Genomic DNA, 17129 nt, shown 5'->3' on the forward strand with positions numbered 1-17129 from the left:
AATCAAAGTAGCTCATCCACTGAGGCAGCAAATGCAATTTTCTCTTCTAGATGAAGGAATTTTTTTCTAAAAAGGTACAGATTTCAACATTTATATCTTTTATTTGCGCCATTTCCATGATCTCTGTGGTTCCTTTTAGAATGATTCCATTTATATCAAAAAACAATTTATTTTAGATAGCTGCATGTCTTTCAGGATTCCAAAGCCATCTTTAAACTCTTGTATGTCATCTCGAGATCATGAAAAACAGGTCATGTATCCATTTCATCATGATTAATCATGTTGGCATTATCATCATTATCATCATCATCATCATCACTATCTAAAACTGGTTTACGATATCTAATACTAAGTTAAGGTGTAAAAATAACTCTCACTCTCTGGAGTATAATGTCACTAGTGCTGATTTTTTGATCAAGAAAATATAATCATTGCCTGGTTAACACTGGAAATGCTCCAGAAGGTATAGATTTAAGATTTGATGTGCAATTACACATATTTTTTCCGGTCCAAAAGTGGATCTCAACTGTCTGAATCTTAAAAAAGATCATCAGAGGGCTTGAATTGGAAAAAATGTCATGCCATTCTGATGGGACTTTGCACCAAGGTCTCGACACTACAGACTGTGCATTTTTAATAATCCCTTCTTAAAAAGTTACAAATTAAAAATTAGCAAGTAATCTGTTCAACTACAGTGCATTCAATGAATCCTATTTGAATGAAGTACACTACCCAGGTCAGATAGCTGAAAGAACATTGAACAAGTTATAATATAGCAAAGGATACGCCATATCTGTTGTTGGTGGATTATAGGTATCCATTTTAATATTTAATCTTTCCGCTAGTCTGGCAGCAGCCCTTTCAGCTTTTAGTTCCTGAAAATGAAAGTTTAATGTTGTTTATATATTCTCAATATACCACATTATATTCAAATAATGTCTGTTAACTCCACACATCACAATATTTTGCCAAAGAGAAATTGTGCCAAAAAGAAATTTGTACATCAAATCTGTTAAGTAAAGTCCAGAACCTCAGCTTTCTGACAATAACAGAGATGACTTTACCAGTGAAAGTGGTATCAGTATCCATTTTGGATATTCTACACAATTTTAATTGCTGACCAACTGCAATAGAAAAAAGAAAAAAAAGGTAACCTCCTGTTTAGCTTCTTGTTGTTTAATGAGTTCTATAGATTCTAGTGTGGAGACTAACTGTGTTTTATTGTATTTATAATGAGGTGGACAGGCTGCAGACTCTTCTACAACACCTAGCTCTTTAATCTTCTTTTTATTACTTAATACTGGTTTCGGCGCTGAAGGCTTGAACTTTTCAGGTAAATCTTCAACTTTTGATATTAATAATGAACTGAAAAAAAGAACCAATGCCTTAAAGGGTTAGGTGCTGCATTTTTGGGGGGTTGATTTTAGTCTTAAATATATGTAAATAGTCTTCAGAAGTACTGTAAATGTATGAAAATCATATAATTCCTTTAAAATTACTTCAAACTATGAATTTTACTCACTATTTCTATATATGTCTTTTCTATATATCACAGAGTATCTTAAATTGATGAGATTTAACATACAAACGCAGATAATTCTGGACACACATGGGTCAAATTTTGAGGGTGAGCGGTGAACTCTGTTACAGATTAGCTTTGCTTAGCTAAAAAATTCAAGTTTCTGAGTATGATTCTTAAAAAAAAATGGCCTACCTGTCCCTTTCAAATATAGCCTCTGACTGGGTAAATCACAATCAGAGAATTAGAGAAACTCAGTTTAAAAAAAGTAAGAAGGCAGGAAGAATATATTTTAGATTAGCAACCAACTTACCTATTGGGTTTAAAAGAACGTGATTTAGTTTCAGGACGCTGTTCAACCCTTTGTAAAACACGTTCATAACTGTTCACATATTGTTCTGAATTGTCAGGTATTCTTTCATTTGTAATAGAAAGTTTCACTTGATTTAATGAATCACATATATCATCAGTAGTAGCACTTGTTTCAAAGTTTATCCGCATATCCACTATTTGTTTTTTATCGCCATTTAATAAAGCAGATGGGTTTATCAATGATTTCAGAGGATCAGTTGTGTCTATTCCATCATCATCTTCAAAGTCTTCTGTTGCTGATTCCTGTTTGACTGATGAAAAAGCAGAAGTTGGATTTACAATTTGAGTTCTGTTGTATTTGGAATGTACACTATTAACACCACTGAGTTGTTTTTCTTGAATAATTTTATCATGAATTAAGGATTCCAAAATTTCTGCAAATTTCTTTACTTTTAATCCTTTGTCTGGCAATGTCCTTAGGAAATTCCTGAAGTAAAACACATAAGAATATTATGTATATCTAAAATAAATAAAAATCTTAACTTGACTTTCCAGGTTCTTTTTCAATTAAAGTTTAAATATTTAACAGATCTTGTTGCATCTTCATTACTTCAGACTTAATGAGTGAGATCAAAATTATTCCTTAAAGAGACTGTTAAGAGTTTTTCTAAAAAAATTTATGCATTTTGGGGACACTGACAGCATCAATGTGTACCATTCCAATTTTCAATCAGATGTCTGTGGTTCCTGCAATTACACTAAAACTAAAGTGTTTTATGAGATTGCCCCAGCGAAATATGCTTGTATAACATGACATGGGTGACTTCATAAAACTCTTAGTTTTAGTAGAATTGCTCAAATTACTGAAATCTGATTGAAAATTGAAATGGCGCAAATTGATGCTATCATTGTCCCCATACACAAACAAAATTTAGAAAATCTCTTTACAATCCCTTTAAGAAAAAAAAATAATTATAATTTAATAAGTAGACTGATCACACAAGTTGTTTGTCCAAGCTATTGTTATTCATATATAGTTGTCTGGCAATGCAACTCTAAGTATTGACTACACTCTCCAAAAAAGGATGCCACGTTGACAAACCCTGTCACAGAGTGGTATCAGGTATTTTGTTTCCAGATTCTAAGATTATACTTACTGCTTAGATAAAAGCTTTTCTTGTCTCCTTAATAAATCTTTCAATTCATCAATTGTTTTGTCTTCAAGTTTACCTAAATAACCCTGTCTTTCTTCTGGTTGAACAGTCATTTTCCTAAAATATCAACAAATTTCAATAATTAGAATAAAATTCCATAACATCTTTGGCTTTATTTTTACATCCACAATGAATCTGTCAGAAAGATTGCAAAACAATTTCTGTTCCTATGAATCATTAACCAAGACTTAGGGGCCCCCGGGTTGAGGTCACAATACTGTCAAGCGGGCTGCTCACAGATTAGGTGCTGTGGGCCCGAATCTCCTCAAGGTAGGAACAATTCAGATGCCTGTACCTGTGCCAGTGATTCCTAACACCTAGGCTAGTCTGAAACAATAACCTAAAAAATTGGAAATGTGTGAGGGGGTACACGAGTTATTGACTAAAATCGGGTGAGGATACAGATTTGACAAGCTTATAAGTTATAATATGTATATTTAATGTTCCAATTCCCTGTCATGAATTAGAAAGAGTAAAAGAATGTACGAACAAATAAGTCGTGGAGAACCGAATGAGTCTTGTTTAATAACAACTTCTCCGGGATTTCCCTCCGTTGGGCAATCCCTTGTTTATAAGCGCCATCTATTATAGAGGGATATTTCATTTTCATGTTGGTTATAAACATCGTAATGGTTTTTTTTTTAGAAATATGGTAGGAGATAATTTTTTACATCGTAGTTCTGTAATTCAAATAAATTTCTTAACAGACATCACACTTATCTTGCTGTTCGGATTTGATATTATTCTTGTGGACAAATATAATATTCTAATTTACCTTCCTCCCTAAGATAGAATGGTTTCGTCTACATTATAGCTTAGAATAGCAGGACGTCTATGTCAATTTCTTTTATCAAGTAAAATTTTTGACAGCAGGATAATCGAGAGTGAAAACAAAAAGGGAAACACGTGTACAAGTCTGTCACGAAGTATACGAACTGGAATTGAATGGCTGACCTAAAAAATGACAGTACGAGGACGAGATGTAACATAAGACTTGTTTACATGGCTAAGTAAATAATGTTCAAGTATAAAGAATATTATATATACTTGGACGACCAAGTCAGAAAACAAGAATAAACCACTTTTTATTAGAGAAGATTTAGAGTAGAATCTAAACAAGAGGAAGTGAAAATGGAGTTGATGACTGCTGTAGAGTATTGGACCACTGCTGTCACCTTCTTGATGATGGCATCTGGCCTGTGAGTTTTTTTTCATTTGTCTGTTTCTCTCCAGTTGTACATAGAAATATTTAAGCGCTCGCTGTGTTGTTGATTTAAAGATTTCAATGAAGGAAAATATGTTGAATTTGGTGACCTACATTTTCAAGACATATGTTCAGGTCCCTGCATGGATGTGCATTTTGGAAATCGAGTTTGTTCAGACTAAGAAATACCTTATGTTCTACTTATTCTGGCTATATTATGCAATTAACTCCAGGCATAATTTTTATATTCTCTAACTATGAATAAAAGCCTATCCCTTTCATAAGAAGTAATAAAGGATCTATCAATTTGATATTAACTATGTATCATATTTTGTATTAAAGCTGTCACATAAAACAATTAATACAAATTGATTGATTATACTCATGAAATACTGTATATACAAATAAAGTTATACAGTATTTGGTATATCTACAAAAGATATCAATTTAAATAAAAAACGATATCAGATTGACATCAGATGTTCATTTTAATTCATATCAAATTATGTTATTTGTTTTTTTTCAGCCCACCCTGTTATAACATGTATAAAAATAAAAGTACCAAAAATATTCCATTTATATTCTTCCTTATCAGTGAAATGAAGTAAGTTACAATATATTTACTCCCAATATTACTCAAAATATTATTTTACCTATGGCAGTCCCTCATTAGTGGATAAAATGCCCTGATACGCATGTCGTATTGCTTGATCATGTATGGATACTTTATGATACAAGTCATACTAAAAACTAGTAAAAAGACACATATACAAATTAAACTTGACATTATTCAAATGCAGAAGAAATCGTAAGCTAAATATTCATTTGTGAAAGCAAATGTGGCACAGGAAGTTGTTTTCAATTTATCGATAAAATGTTACACATTAAAAAGCATTGAAACTTTTGCTTTTTTTTATCATGTCCTATCCTTTTTTTTTATCTTGATACATATCGTATGGTGGTATGACTAGAAATATTCAGCACTAAAAATACATATCCTGTGAACACCATTATGGAATCAAAAATCAGTTCTTTGGAATCACTCACATATGGTATAGCATCCAGTTCATTGTCAACTTTATCTATTTTCAGTTCATTATTTGGAGCGTGTTATGGAACTTTGTCAGGAAATTATATAGTATTTATTATCAATGTTGTTGGTTTTTTACTCTGGGGTTTTTATATAATCGTCTATGTGTTTGTCTCTAAAACAAAGGTATGTATTTCTTCTATAATTTAATGTTAGCTGAATCTTTTATCGTAGGATTTTATGATTTTATTTTGCAATATAAATATCTGGATAAGATATTTATGACATATTATTCAAATACATGAAAGGCCTTTTCCATAATGTGGTGAATATATAAAATCTGATTGAAACGACTACAGAAATAATGTTTAAGTATATAGGTTAGATTGTACAAACATTGTCATAGGAACAGCTGTATCCACAGAGCCTTGAGAGATGATATTTCAGGATAATCTTGGTGTAATAATAATCTTACAAATATCATACGGCTTTATATGTCAAATTTCATTGATTAAAATTGATTAATTGTCACACTATTTATTGATATGCATAATAATTTACTTTGAATTATTAATTGTTATATTATTAACAATGGTATGAATATTAAGAGTTCTATTATAAATAATAGTATAAATATTTCAGACTGATGACTATGATATTGATTATTTGATAAATGCAGAAAAATCCCATATAAATGATACTAATTTGCACTTAACTGAATTTGACGTTTTTATTAACTATTAGAATAAGAGAAATATTCTATAAATGTGTTGAAATGTAGACAAAATTGGATATTTTGAATTTGAGATTAATTAGATCTCATTCTCATTGAGAAATTATAGTAGATTTTGAGTTATTTTGGTTTATTCACTCCGTGATTTTTGGAGTGACTTTTTTACTCAAATTGTTGCAAGTTTATTGTGGTATATATCAAATTTCATAGTGCTCTTTATAAGCCGAAATCTAGAACGTAGCAACATAAAATACTCTTTTCCATATCATCTGTTTAAAAACTGAAAATTTTCTTTTTAATGCCCTTATTTGAAGGACACATGATATATAAATGCTGTAAGTTCAGATACTTCTTGTTGGATATTTTATCTCTAGATACTTAATATAGTTGAGACTCTAAGGAACTAAGTTACATTGTGCTGGATGGACTAATCCACCATTCTGGTCTCCATGAAAGCAACAAGTATATACAGGAATAAATCATACCAAGGCAGAGTTCAACACATACATTCAGTCAGCAACAGAATTAATATTTTCAAATCTGAGAGGTATTTTTCAAGGTCAACTTCAAGCCTCATACAGGTTTTTCATTCTCATGCTTTACAAAAATGATTCGTTTTCATTTCTAGGTGAGAAGTATTGGAATGGTTCTTATTATGATGATAGTTTGTGGTAGTCATCTGAAATATGTCAGTACTTTCACACAACATAAAGAAATGACTTCCATGTTGGGCCAAATATTATTTGTATGGTCCATTATTTTACTTTTAACTCCAGCATTAGATATTGTAAGTATCTTAACTTTTGTGTTTCATGATGAATACCCAATTTTGAATTTATGAACAAGACTTTATCTTATGGGGATATTTATTTTGGATACCCATGTCCTTCTCTTGATCCATTTACATTTAAACTAATTTTGTTTTGATTTTGGTATATGAATATATGATTATCAAATGCTTACTTGTGCATTATACTACTGCCTTTGTCCCAAATTACGAAATATTGTTATATATTGGTATTTTGTATTATAGATAGCTGTTATACAGCAAGGAACATCAGAAGGAATGTCTGTATCATTATTAATAGGATGTGCCTTATCATCATTATCATGGTTACTTTATGGTTATATGCTCAAAGATCTATATATTTATGTAAGTAACAGTAATAACTGTAAAACCATGTCTGCTCTTCAACCTCTTTCCCTATAGCCAGAGTATGCTACTTGAGTGGTAAAGTGAAAGAAAAAGACTAGTCGTTTCCATCCTCACAATGTCAAGCTATTATGAACTTTGTCATATACCTTGACTGCAAGCCACCTTTCTTGTATCTTGGAATGCAGTGACTTGATTGGATTGTAAGGTAGCGAACACAGCTCTGATTGGCTGTATTCATTAGCATACAATCCAATAACATTGCTGCATTCCATGATACAAGAAAGTTCGCTAATGATCTCAGATATTAGAAGCAGTTGTTTCAAGCTTATTATTAAATTCTTGATAAAATGAGATTAGAGCAAATTCTATGGTAAACTAAAATTTATCTCCTGCAACTTTGTTTTTAAATTTGAAGCACAATCATCTTCTATTTTTATTTTCAGGGACCAAATATTCCTGGTACGGTTGTTAACATCGGAAAATTCATCGCATTATTTTGTTATAAAAAGCCTTCGAAATCCTTGAAATCTGAATAGCAATCAGGGGTTGAAGCATAACATTGATTAATATCTGGACCAATAGTATAGAATATTATGTAGAATTATACCTGTAGTTCCTTATTTTATCTGTAGATATATGACAAATACCTTTATAGTATTTCTTTCTCACAGTTTTTGACAACTACTAACTATTCACAAAAATTTTTGCTTAAGATTGATTTTGGGACTAGTATTGAAAAAGAGGTTTGAAGTTAATGTTGATGCCTTTAATGTAAAATTTCAGCTATTTTGCTTTCATGTTTCAATAGGAATTTCAAATTTCATTTTTTAACGAAAACTGTGAGAAAAAAATTACTGTAATTAAATTTTAACTTCTATTTTGTTACAGTGTATGCACAACAATTAGTATTATATATCTGTATTTGCACTAACAACAAAACTAAATTCTAATAATTATTAATTTTAGTAATTGGTAAAGGTATGTGTATTAATTCTTATTATTCACAACAAAAGTTTTTTCCGTTAAGATTTTAAACATGATTTTATTTGATTTATTTGACAATAACAATCTGATTAAAGTGCAGATTAGATGTTTGGTTTCATGTTTTTTCTGTGAGAGTATACAAGCGCAATCAACCACAGAACAAATATGAAATAACTAAACCTCTTGATCTGATTCTGATTAGATTGTGACTAGTATAAAACCAAAGTTTTTATTTTTCTCTTGAATTTTAAGGCAGTTATATCTACTATCTCCAGACTGAGGCAGAATTTATTAGTAGTAGTGCACTTACTGTATCAGAAGGCTTATTTAATAAATGATGTAAGCTTAGTTTCGCCTTGTTTTAGTTCCCCCTGTTTTTTTTTTCTGTTAAAAAGTACAATCTAGTCCAGAATCTGAATGTTATACTTCAACCGTGTACGGTTATTCTTTGTTCATTATTACTTAGAGGAGAATATAAGATTGATATATTTTTATATGTCCTTTAAGATATAAAGATGACATGATTTAACTTAGAAACTGTCTGTTCTGGAATTATGATATTTCAAAAGAAAGAGACTGGATATGAACTTTTTGCTCTGAGCTTTTGCAATTGATCTAAGTGAAGATAGATCCCAAGCTAATAAATCTTGCTTGAATGCGAATATCATTATAGTCACTAATTAATTGCTTTCAGGATTTTTTATTCGCACTTAAATTCAATTCTCTCAAAGGCAAGCATTGTTTACCACCCATGGTACACCATAATAAATTGCATTTAAACTTTCAAATGCAGAACTCAGTTTCACTTGAAATCATGTCATTTTTGGTCATTTTTAATATCACCATGTATGAATGAATGAGTGTTTTGTATGATAAATTGTATGAATGTTGGTGATTATAAGCTGGATTAATTTTTTGGTCGTATCCAGTATCCCTGCAAATTTTAGGGGCAAAATATATGATAAAAAAACGATAACAGTCAACAAATGTGAATTGAATTTCTGTAGAGAGTAAGCATTTTTCTGAACTTCATTTGCTAAATTGAACATTTAAATGTTTTTCACCATGAGCTTTATTTTCAAATCTCCAGTGTGACTGTGATTTACATATCCAAAGACATTCTCTGCAAATTTGACTCACAGTGCCACTTTGAAATGTTAAAAAATGGTGGGTGCTAATAACTTATCTAAACTAATTTTTTGCCAAATTGTTGTGTTGATCTAATGTTGTTAGAACATCCTGAAAGTGCCATAAAACATATTGATTCTTGAGCAACAGGAGTTTTATGTTGTTTCGTTAATGTAAATGAATGTAATGATATTGAGCTTCTTGGTGTTTAATCAGAGTTGTGCCAAATATTTGTCCAAATTTGGTTGTAATTATTACATATATTATATGTATGGGGAATATTTTTGATGGAATCTCTATACTCAAAAATAATATATAATATCACATATTATAATATTTGAAGATGATATACTATACAAAATTAGTATTGTTATCAATAAGATCGTGGGATAATAGTACTAAAATAAATAATACTTATACTTTCGCATCTTGATTATAGAAGAATCATTATCCATAGAACTGGCATTAGAGTTGCCATTATGAATGTTTTTGAAGAAATTGTTATCCATAAAATATTATCGAGATATTTACTTTATACAATTGCTATTCTACCAAAAGAGGATGCTTCCTATTTCTTAATGTTTGTTCAATATTATGATAATGTATCTTAATTTCGTACTCAAATCAACTGTGCTGGTATACCTCCCTTCATTTTCAGATTATCATGTTCTCAATAATCTATTGTGAAATTTGTTACTCACAATTCATGATTGAGAATTTGATATTATTAAAATGATTTTACTTACTTTAAAATCTTATGTATGAAAGATTTATATAGCAGTGCCTTATTTGATAAATAGTGTCAATGATATTATACTAGCATTGTTCATTTAGCTGTTTCAGCAATCTCCAAACTCCTGTTATTTCTATACTATCATATTTTTAGATAGGAAATATTTTGCCAAAAACAGTTAGCTTTATGGTCTAAAGTTTTAAATTAGAAAAAAAGTTGAAATCAACAGTCTTGCAACCATCTTGTTTTGGTGCTAAAATTATACAGGATAAAACCTTCCAATATGTGGAATTTTTAAATCTGCTCTTCCCGTAATATCATTAAAGTATCTTAGTCCTAGTCTTAAATTTTTCACTCTTACATATCTTCTGATAGTTTTTTGAATTTTTTCCATATATTTTTTTAGAAGAATTGGAATATCATCCTCAAAATAGTACTGATGGTCTTAAAAATATCTTTGAGTTGAAACAATATCTTTTGAAAGTTTGCATTGAAAAGAAACACATTTCTCTCCTAGAATTTTCAACCCCGAAAAGTCAAAGTTTAGCTGAAAATTGTCTTCTGTAAGAACAAATTTTGAAGATATAATGTGTGCTTATGCTTATAATTTATTCAGCGCAAAGACATTTTAAGACTATCAGTACTATTTTGAGGTTGCTATTCCAATTCTAATAATAATTACGGGGAAAATTCAAATTTTACTTTGCTCAAACAATAGTCGAGTGTGTGAGGCTACAAGGGCATGGTCAGAGTCAACAAGTGTAGGATCATTTCAAATGTATTTTATAGTGTAATATGCTTGTATTAAACTGCATTTGATCTATATTGTATGAATAATGAACTTGAAATGAAATATAAAGGGATAATTGAGGTGTAAAATGGGGTTAATTAAGGTTTTTAGTCAGATGGAAACATTTTTGTTGTGAAATGTTTATTAATGTATTGCACTGTTTTATAATAGACATATGTATTATAAATATTACTATGTAATATATTCTAATTATTGATTTTAAAATAAAATGTTAATTCTCATTTCTGTATTTTATTCACATAACTTATTGCTACCCCAATGGGTCATTCAAGAAGCCTTCAGCCAATACTTTGTGCTTAGCTGTAGAACATAAAAACTTATTTAACCAAGGTCCTGGTAAAAGTTTCCCTCAATACACACTGCATGGCGTTGTCCATCTTCATTAGCCCATTAGATGCACAAAAGTAGGATGTAAAACTCAAAATATTTCATTTTCTGTAAATAAGTATCTAACAATTGCCTACAACATGGTAACGGTCACAAATATTGTTTTAAATTGTAAACGAACCAGATTCGTTATTTTAAAAAGGGATAGATCAACATAAACTCTTTATCAGCTGAGAGAGCAAATATTTAGAGGTCTTGTAATTCACTGAAAATATGTAGCCAAATTTAATCTTTTAGACACTCCATAATTCCCACTGTAACTATAGGTTCTATTTATTTTATTGTATATACCAGCGTAAGTTAACGTAATCTAGTAAAACTTATTGCTAGATGTCGGTTCAGCTTGATTGATTTAAGACAATTAACCCAAGTGAGGCCAACCAACAGCTTTGACTGTGATCACCCAATGAGTGAAAACCTTTCAGTGGGTCAAGATTTCAGGTCACTTTTCATTTAGCTGTGGCCAAAGTCCCCACGTAGTACTTTGCAAGAATTAAGGAAAAAGGTTTTTCAGATAAAGGTTGCAGAAACTGCGGCGCGTTTGGCTTGTATGTGATTCGTATTCAATATTGACCCAGCTGGTATACTCTTATCACGTGACCATAATAGAGGGAAATACGAACAAGAGACTGATATACTTCACTGGAGTATTGTGATATGGAGACCGGTGATGGGATAGTAAGAAGAAAGTTAAATTTTAATGACAAATCTTTCGCTTTAAAGTCGTTTTATGTGGATATTAGAAGTGTTTCAGTGAGAAATAGAGTAACAAAGTATATCCATGACCTCGGAGGAAGGGTAGAAACATTTTTGAGCAAAGATATTCACGTTTTTGTCACAGATACAAAACCTACGAAAAGGCAAAATCGTGTACTACAACTTAACAACCAAAGTATCAATGATGGAAGCTCCTATGCTGAATATTCTTCGACTGGCGGAGGATGCTTACCACTTAGTCGGGGAAAGGCTCTGTTACTCAAGGCTAGAGGAAATGGAACTAGTGACAATTCCAGTGCAATAGACAGAGGACTCAGTAGTAATGTTATGATACAAAAGGCTACAGATTTAGGACTTAAAATCGACCATGCACATGTATTTTTAAAGAAATGCAAATTGCTATCCGGCTCAGTGAAAGTGAACAAATGTAAATCGGATACTTTGGTGGATATTGTGCCTTTAAAATGGGACAATGAAAGTTTTGTGATAAAAATAGAAGACGAGTCGAATTTGTATAAACCATTACATAAGCAATTTGATAAATTACCTATGGTTTATGTTGACAATGGGGGTGGGTCTCCCTTTGACGGACCAGTGGTATTAGAAAGGCCAGAAAGTGTTAAGAGCATAAAAGCGGCTAAATCGACTAAATTTTATACTGCCAAAGGCGGTTATTGTGAAATGTGTGATTATTATTTTAAAGGGTCATTAAGGGAACATTTATTAAGTGAGAAGCATAAATCCTTTGTGAGTGATGAATCTAATTTTACCGGTGTCGAAAATGTGGTCAATAAACTCCCGAATTTGAGCAAATTTTTAACAAAATTTTGTTTATCAATGCCAACACTGCCAAATGAAAAGCATGTTGAAAGTGAAGAAACTGTGTATGAACATCCACCCGACCTTTGCAGCTTCGAAGATATCAACAAGAATAAAAACCTAGAAAAAACAAGCAGTGAAATATTAGCAGACGTAAACAAGCCTTGTGATGTAGAAGATATTTCCATGGGGCACACTGAGAAAGATTTTACATCAAGTGATACTATAATTTACGAATACCAGGAACGGTTGAAGGGAGGCAACTCCATTGAAAGAGAAAATCAGACAAACGTTGATAATGTTCAGTACGCCGTTGTATCGACATTGCATAGGCCTATGTTTAGTGATGATTCCGTTCCAGATTCACAAACTGACGTTTTGAAAAATATGATTAACAATTGGTCTTTAAAAGACGATGGAAGCGAAGTGAAATCCACTATGCTTTGTAGCACACCAAATGTCCTAGATCCTCCATTGGCAAGAGTGGTTCCTGGTTTGCCAAAACCAGTTGGTGTGGCACCGATTTATTCTGATTCTGAACCTGATATTGGAATGTCTTTTAGTACACCCACAGCAGACAATAGATCCCTTTTGGGTGATATTATGTCGTCTCTAAAAAATATGAACGAACCTATTATTTTGGACAGAAATGTCGAAGAAGCGTCGAAGGATGACAGACTAAAACCTGTAAAAAGAAAACATTCGGACGTGGAAGAAGATTGTGTTTATTATTCTGAAAAGACAGACGAGACAAATCTTAAAATCAAATTGTGTAAACTAACACCTGCTAGTCAAAAAACGAACCTTAAAATGTTTTGGAAAGTGAGGAAAACCGGTGACTGTCGTTTAGTGTTCAGTGCTGAAAAACTGAAAAAGCCATTACGCGACTGCAATAGTGACAATACGAACAGAGATAATCCTTCCAGAAAAAGACAAAGAACGTTACAATTTTAACCTTATTTTGAAAAAAAATATATATAAAAAATAACAAAAAAAAAGATGTCATATTTTTATGTCTATCGCCAATTTTATAACGTTTGTCATGGTATTCTTAGTATTTGCTCGTTTTATAATTTATCCATGTTATGTCAATTTTTTGTTTAATGAAATAAATGATTTGTCAATAGCTCCGTTTTTATTGGTTTTAACTTTCCAAAGACGTTATTTTAAGCCTATAATAGGCATTTGAAGACCTCCAAGTTTAAACAAAAGGCTAGGTTATGAAACATTTGGATCAAAAATAGAGCGTAATATACTATACGTGCAAGGCATTGTTTTATTTTTGAAACATATCTTCAAAACTTTTACACTTTCACTGAAATGCCACAATCCTGATATCCAGAATTATCCGGATAAATCAAAATGATGATTTTTTATTTTAATATTATAGGCCTTATTGAGTATAGCTCAAATCAATGCCGTTGTAGTCTGTAGCTATTCTGTCGGTGGTTGTATCTTATGGTCGGTAGTTAAAAGGCGGATATCTAACAATGATGGTGGACAATGTGTAAAAATACGATTTTAATGAATTAATTCCAAATAAAGCAAGCCTCTAACTTAAAGGAATGGCGAATAATCGTGTTCTGGTAACTGTTTATGTTGTACTACTATATCTGTTTTGCATGTCCTGATCCTACCAAAAATCAAGTTTAGGAAAGAGAAGTGTGTAATACTTAGGCCTTCCGACAGTCCTGTTATCCCACATAACAGTGAACACTAGCAGAATGACGTATAATACCTATAAAAAATACTATAAAGCTTCTTAAACCTCTTCATTTCAGCAATGGGCAACTTTTGCAAGGACATGGTGGATATTTGATGCAAATCATCAGTGCCACATTAAGAGTGCAAAAAGAATTGCTTTATATTTGCAGGGAAAACATAAACCTATTTATCACCCCTTAAGTAAGTAGATTTCTATACTGAAAGGGACACAGTTTTCCTATCATTCACTATCCTACTAATCACTTTAATAGAATGTCTATAACATCATAATATGATGTCATATCATATCATATGTCCATTTTATCACTATACAAATTGTTTTGAGACATTATTGGTAATGCACAGCCTTGAAGTCTGTGTCATCATATCCATGGATTCAATCACCTATAGCCATTTCAAATATTTTTGCTGAATGTCTTGAATTTGCATGCTTGCTATATAGACGCTTGTATAAAAATGTACAGAGATGTATCAGTAGTTTAGTATTACTTTATATTTTCTGACCTAGGTGACATTGGAGATCATGTAGTTGTTATTAATACAGCTGGTATTTCTATGAGAAATGATTTTTGGAGAAAGTGGAAATATAATCATCATACAGGGTAAGAATTGTTCAAAGTACGTCTTTTATTTTTATGGGTTGTGAAGAGGTGCCATTTTGCCTGTATTTCCACCATTCCGTGTCCTTGATGCATATTAAGAGAGAAATCTAACTTTAATTTAGAATATTTATTAAATTAGTCCTATAAATCACATTGTTTCATTGGAGAAGATTTTTTCTTTGCAAATTTAATCTTATATGTTTTAAAAATATGAACTGATATTTTTTGTTTTATATTCAGGTATGCTGGTGGACACTCTGTTACATCTGCCTGGAGGTTACATGAGCTTGATCAAACTAAGGTAAGCATACCTTGACTTCAATAAATGCTTTTATTATATCACAAAAGTTTGTGATTTTATCAGATTGCAACTACTATTTTTCAACTGTGCTGTTTTTTTTATCTGCAGTAGAAAATCAACCTTTTTATAATCTCTGTAAATTTACATGAAATGTGCCTAATGATTTCAAAGTGTACGACAAATGTTGTAATAACTTGACAATGTGAAGATGAAGTCAAATTTCTCATAACTTTCTCTGGCTTCAGTCATCCAACATAAGTTGAAGAAAAATGATTTTTACTTAATTCTGTCTCACTATTATTTGACAGGTAGTAGAAAAAAGTGTGTATGCAACATTACCTGGTAATTTATTACGAAGAAGAATGATGAGAAGATTGCATTTATTTACTGATGATGTAAGATTCATTAATTTATATTTATAAGCTTACACAGTTAGTTCATAGTCTTAGCTTCTTGTCTTTGTATCTACTGATATTTTTTGTTGTTGCACCAACAACTGATAATCTCTGATGCAGGCAGTTGGCATTAGTTGCTTGTGTTCAACAAAAGTGGACTTTACCGTCAGCCTCAGAAGTTAGAATCAGTGACAATCCAGTTGGACACAGTTGTCAGTTGCTAGTCGATCAATTTCTGGATATGAGTGATATGACAGATTCAAGGACATGCTTTGAATCATAAGTCTATCCAAGCCCACCGTTACAGGACATAATGCAAACTTATCTTTGCTAATTAATAAATGATGTCACCAATTTCAAAATTAACATATTATTTGGTAACTGTGGAAAAACTAATTGACAGTAATATTTAAGTAAGGAGTTTGTCTGTAGTTATTATTTCAATGATAATGAATATCAATAGCATAATGTCTGAAGATTTATACACAGTTAATTTTTATGTCATCTCTATTTCAATATGACTCATTTCCTTTATAGAATGTACCAGATGATATTTTACAAAATGTCACAGATCAGATCCGTCAAGTTACTGTGGTACCTAGACTTATTCAAGAATATACACAAGAAGAATTAGATGCTATGCCTAAATTATTTGATTGGTATGTAAGAATTTTTTTCAAGAAATAAATGGAAGCCATTTGGTATATAACATGATCTTCACACTTCATACTATTATATCACAGAAGTTTGTAAATGAAGCGATTTGAGTGGATTGTACGCTAGCAAATACAGCCAATAAGAGGCATCGACAGAGAGTCAGCACACAAAAAGCCACAAAGTTTACAGCCTTGCTGGAGAGGGTTTGATTTCATATAACTCCTATAATTGATAAGTGTTGTATATTCCCCAATAGATTTTATTGCCGAATATGTTTTACTGAAGTTTGTGTTTTATATTACAGGCCTGATGATTATGAAATAGAATTTAAACGTAGAAAAGAAGATGATGAAATTAAAAAATATCTAAAGTGACATTAAAACTTAGCAAAATGTGTGTGAATGAGTATGGAATTTGTAAAAAAAATAAATAAATAAAAAACAAATAAATTGTTTCTTAATGTGATGCATTTAGTGAGCAGGATCACTGTAACAGCAAGGACGCAGGCAATTGTCATTATATATTGTTATTTCAGCCTTCTGAGAAACCAATGTCCCACTAGTATAGGGTTTATTACCAGTGGTGATGCCAAGGGGGGCACAATAAAAATGGTTTTCATCTTCAACTGTACCCCACGTTATTTTTAACAAATTTAAAAAATAAAGAGTTTTTATACTTATTTGCCCCAAAATATGTGCCACA

General features: G+C 31.4%; 4 protein-coding genes across 4 annotated transcripts; 3 read left to right on the forward strand and 1 right to left on the reverse strand.

Moving 5' to 3' along the window:
• Positions 1-737: 737 nt before the first annotated feature.
• LOTGIDRAFT_157426 (hypothetical protein) lies at positions 738-3098 on the reverse strand (the record flags this gene model as incomplete). Its single annotated transcript, XM_009049638.1, has 4 exons — positions 738-875; positions 1155-1365; positions 1833-2318; positions 2989-3098. The coding sequence occupies 4 exons, from the start codon at positions 3096-3098 to the stop codon at positions 738-740; spliced, it is 945 nt and encodes a 314-aa protein (XP_009047886.1).
• Positions 3099-4176: 1078 nt separating this feature from the next.
• Positions 4177-7704, forward strand: LOTGIDRAFT_157427 (hypothetical protein; the record flags this gene model as incomplete). The annotated part of the gene is made up of 6 exons (XM_009049639.1): positions 4177-4244; positions 4776-4853; positions 5342-5465; positions 6641-6799; positions 7046-7165; positions 7612-7704. 6 exons carry the CDS (start codon positions 4177-4179, stop codon positions 7702-7704), a joined length of 642 nt encoding a protein of 213 aa, XP_009047887.1.
• A 4164-nt stretch (positions 7705-11868) lies between these two features.
• On the forward strand, positions 11869-13701 carry LOTGIDRAFT_157428 (hypothetical protein; the record flags this gene model as incomplete). The annotated part of the gene is made up of 1 exon (XM_009049640.1): positions 11869-13701. One exon carries the CDS (start codon positions 11869-11871, stop codon positions 13699-13701), a length of 1833 nt encoding a protein of 610 aa, XP_009047888.1.
• A 528-nt stretch (positions 13702-14229) lies between these two features.
• On the forward strand, positions 14230-16881 carry LOTGIDRAFT_186083 (hypothetical protein). The gene is made up of 7 exons (XM_009049641.1): positions 14230-14333; positions 14529-14652; positions 14981-15074; positions 15315-15375; positions 15684-15770; positions 16308-16429; positions 16732-16881. Exons 1-7 carry the CDS (start codon positions 14313-14315, stop codon positions 16799-16801), a joined length of 579 nt encoding a protein of 192 aa, XP_009047889.1. The 5' UTR covers positions 14230-14312; the 3' UTR covers positions 16802-16881.
• Positions 16882-17129: the final 248 nt, after the last annotated feature.

This window comes from Lottia gigantea (assembly GCF_000327385.1).
Source record: "Lottia gigantea unplaced genomic scaffold LOTGIsca_14, whole genome shotgun sequence".
Lineage (NCBI taxonomy): Eukaryota > Metazoa > Mollusca > Gastropoda > Lottiidae > Lottia > Lottia gigantea.

Coding starts and splice junctions, on each gene's coding strand:
- LOTGIDRAFT_186083 (XM_009049641.1), top strand. CDS start 14,313: ATGGCGAATAATCGTGTTCTG. Junction 14,334..14,528: donor TGGCGAATAATCGTGTTCTG/GTAACTGTTTAT, acceptor TCTTCATTTCAG/CAATGGGCAACTTTTGCAAG. Junction 15,376..15,683: donor ATGAGCTTGATCAAACTAAG/GTAAGCATACCT, acceptor ATTATTTGACAG/GTAGTAGAAAAAAGTGTGTA.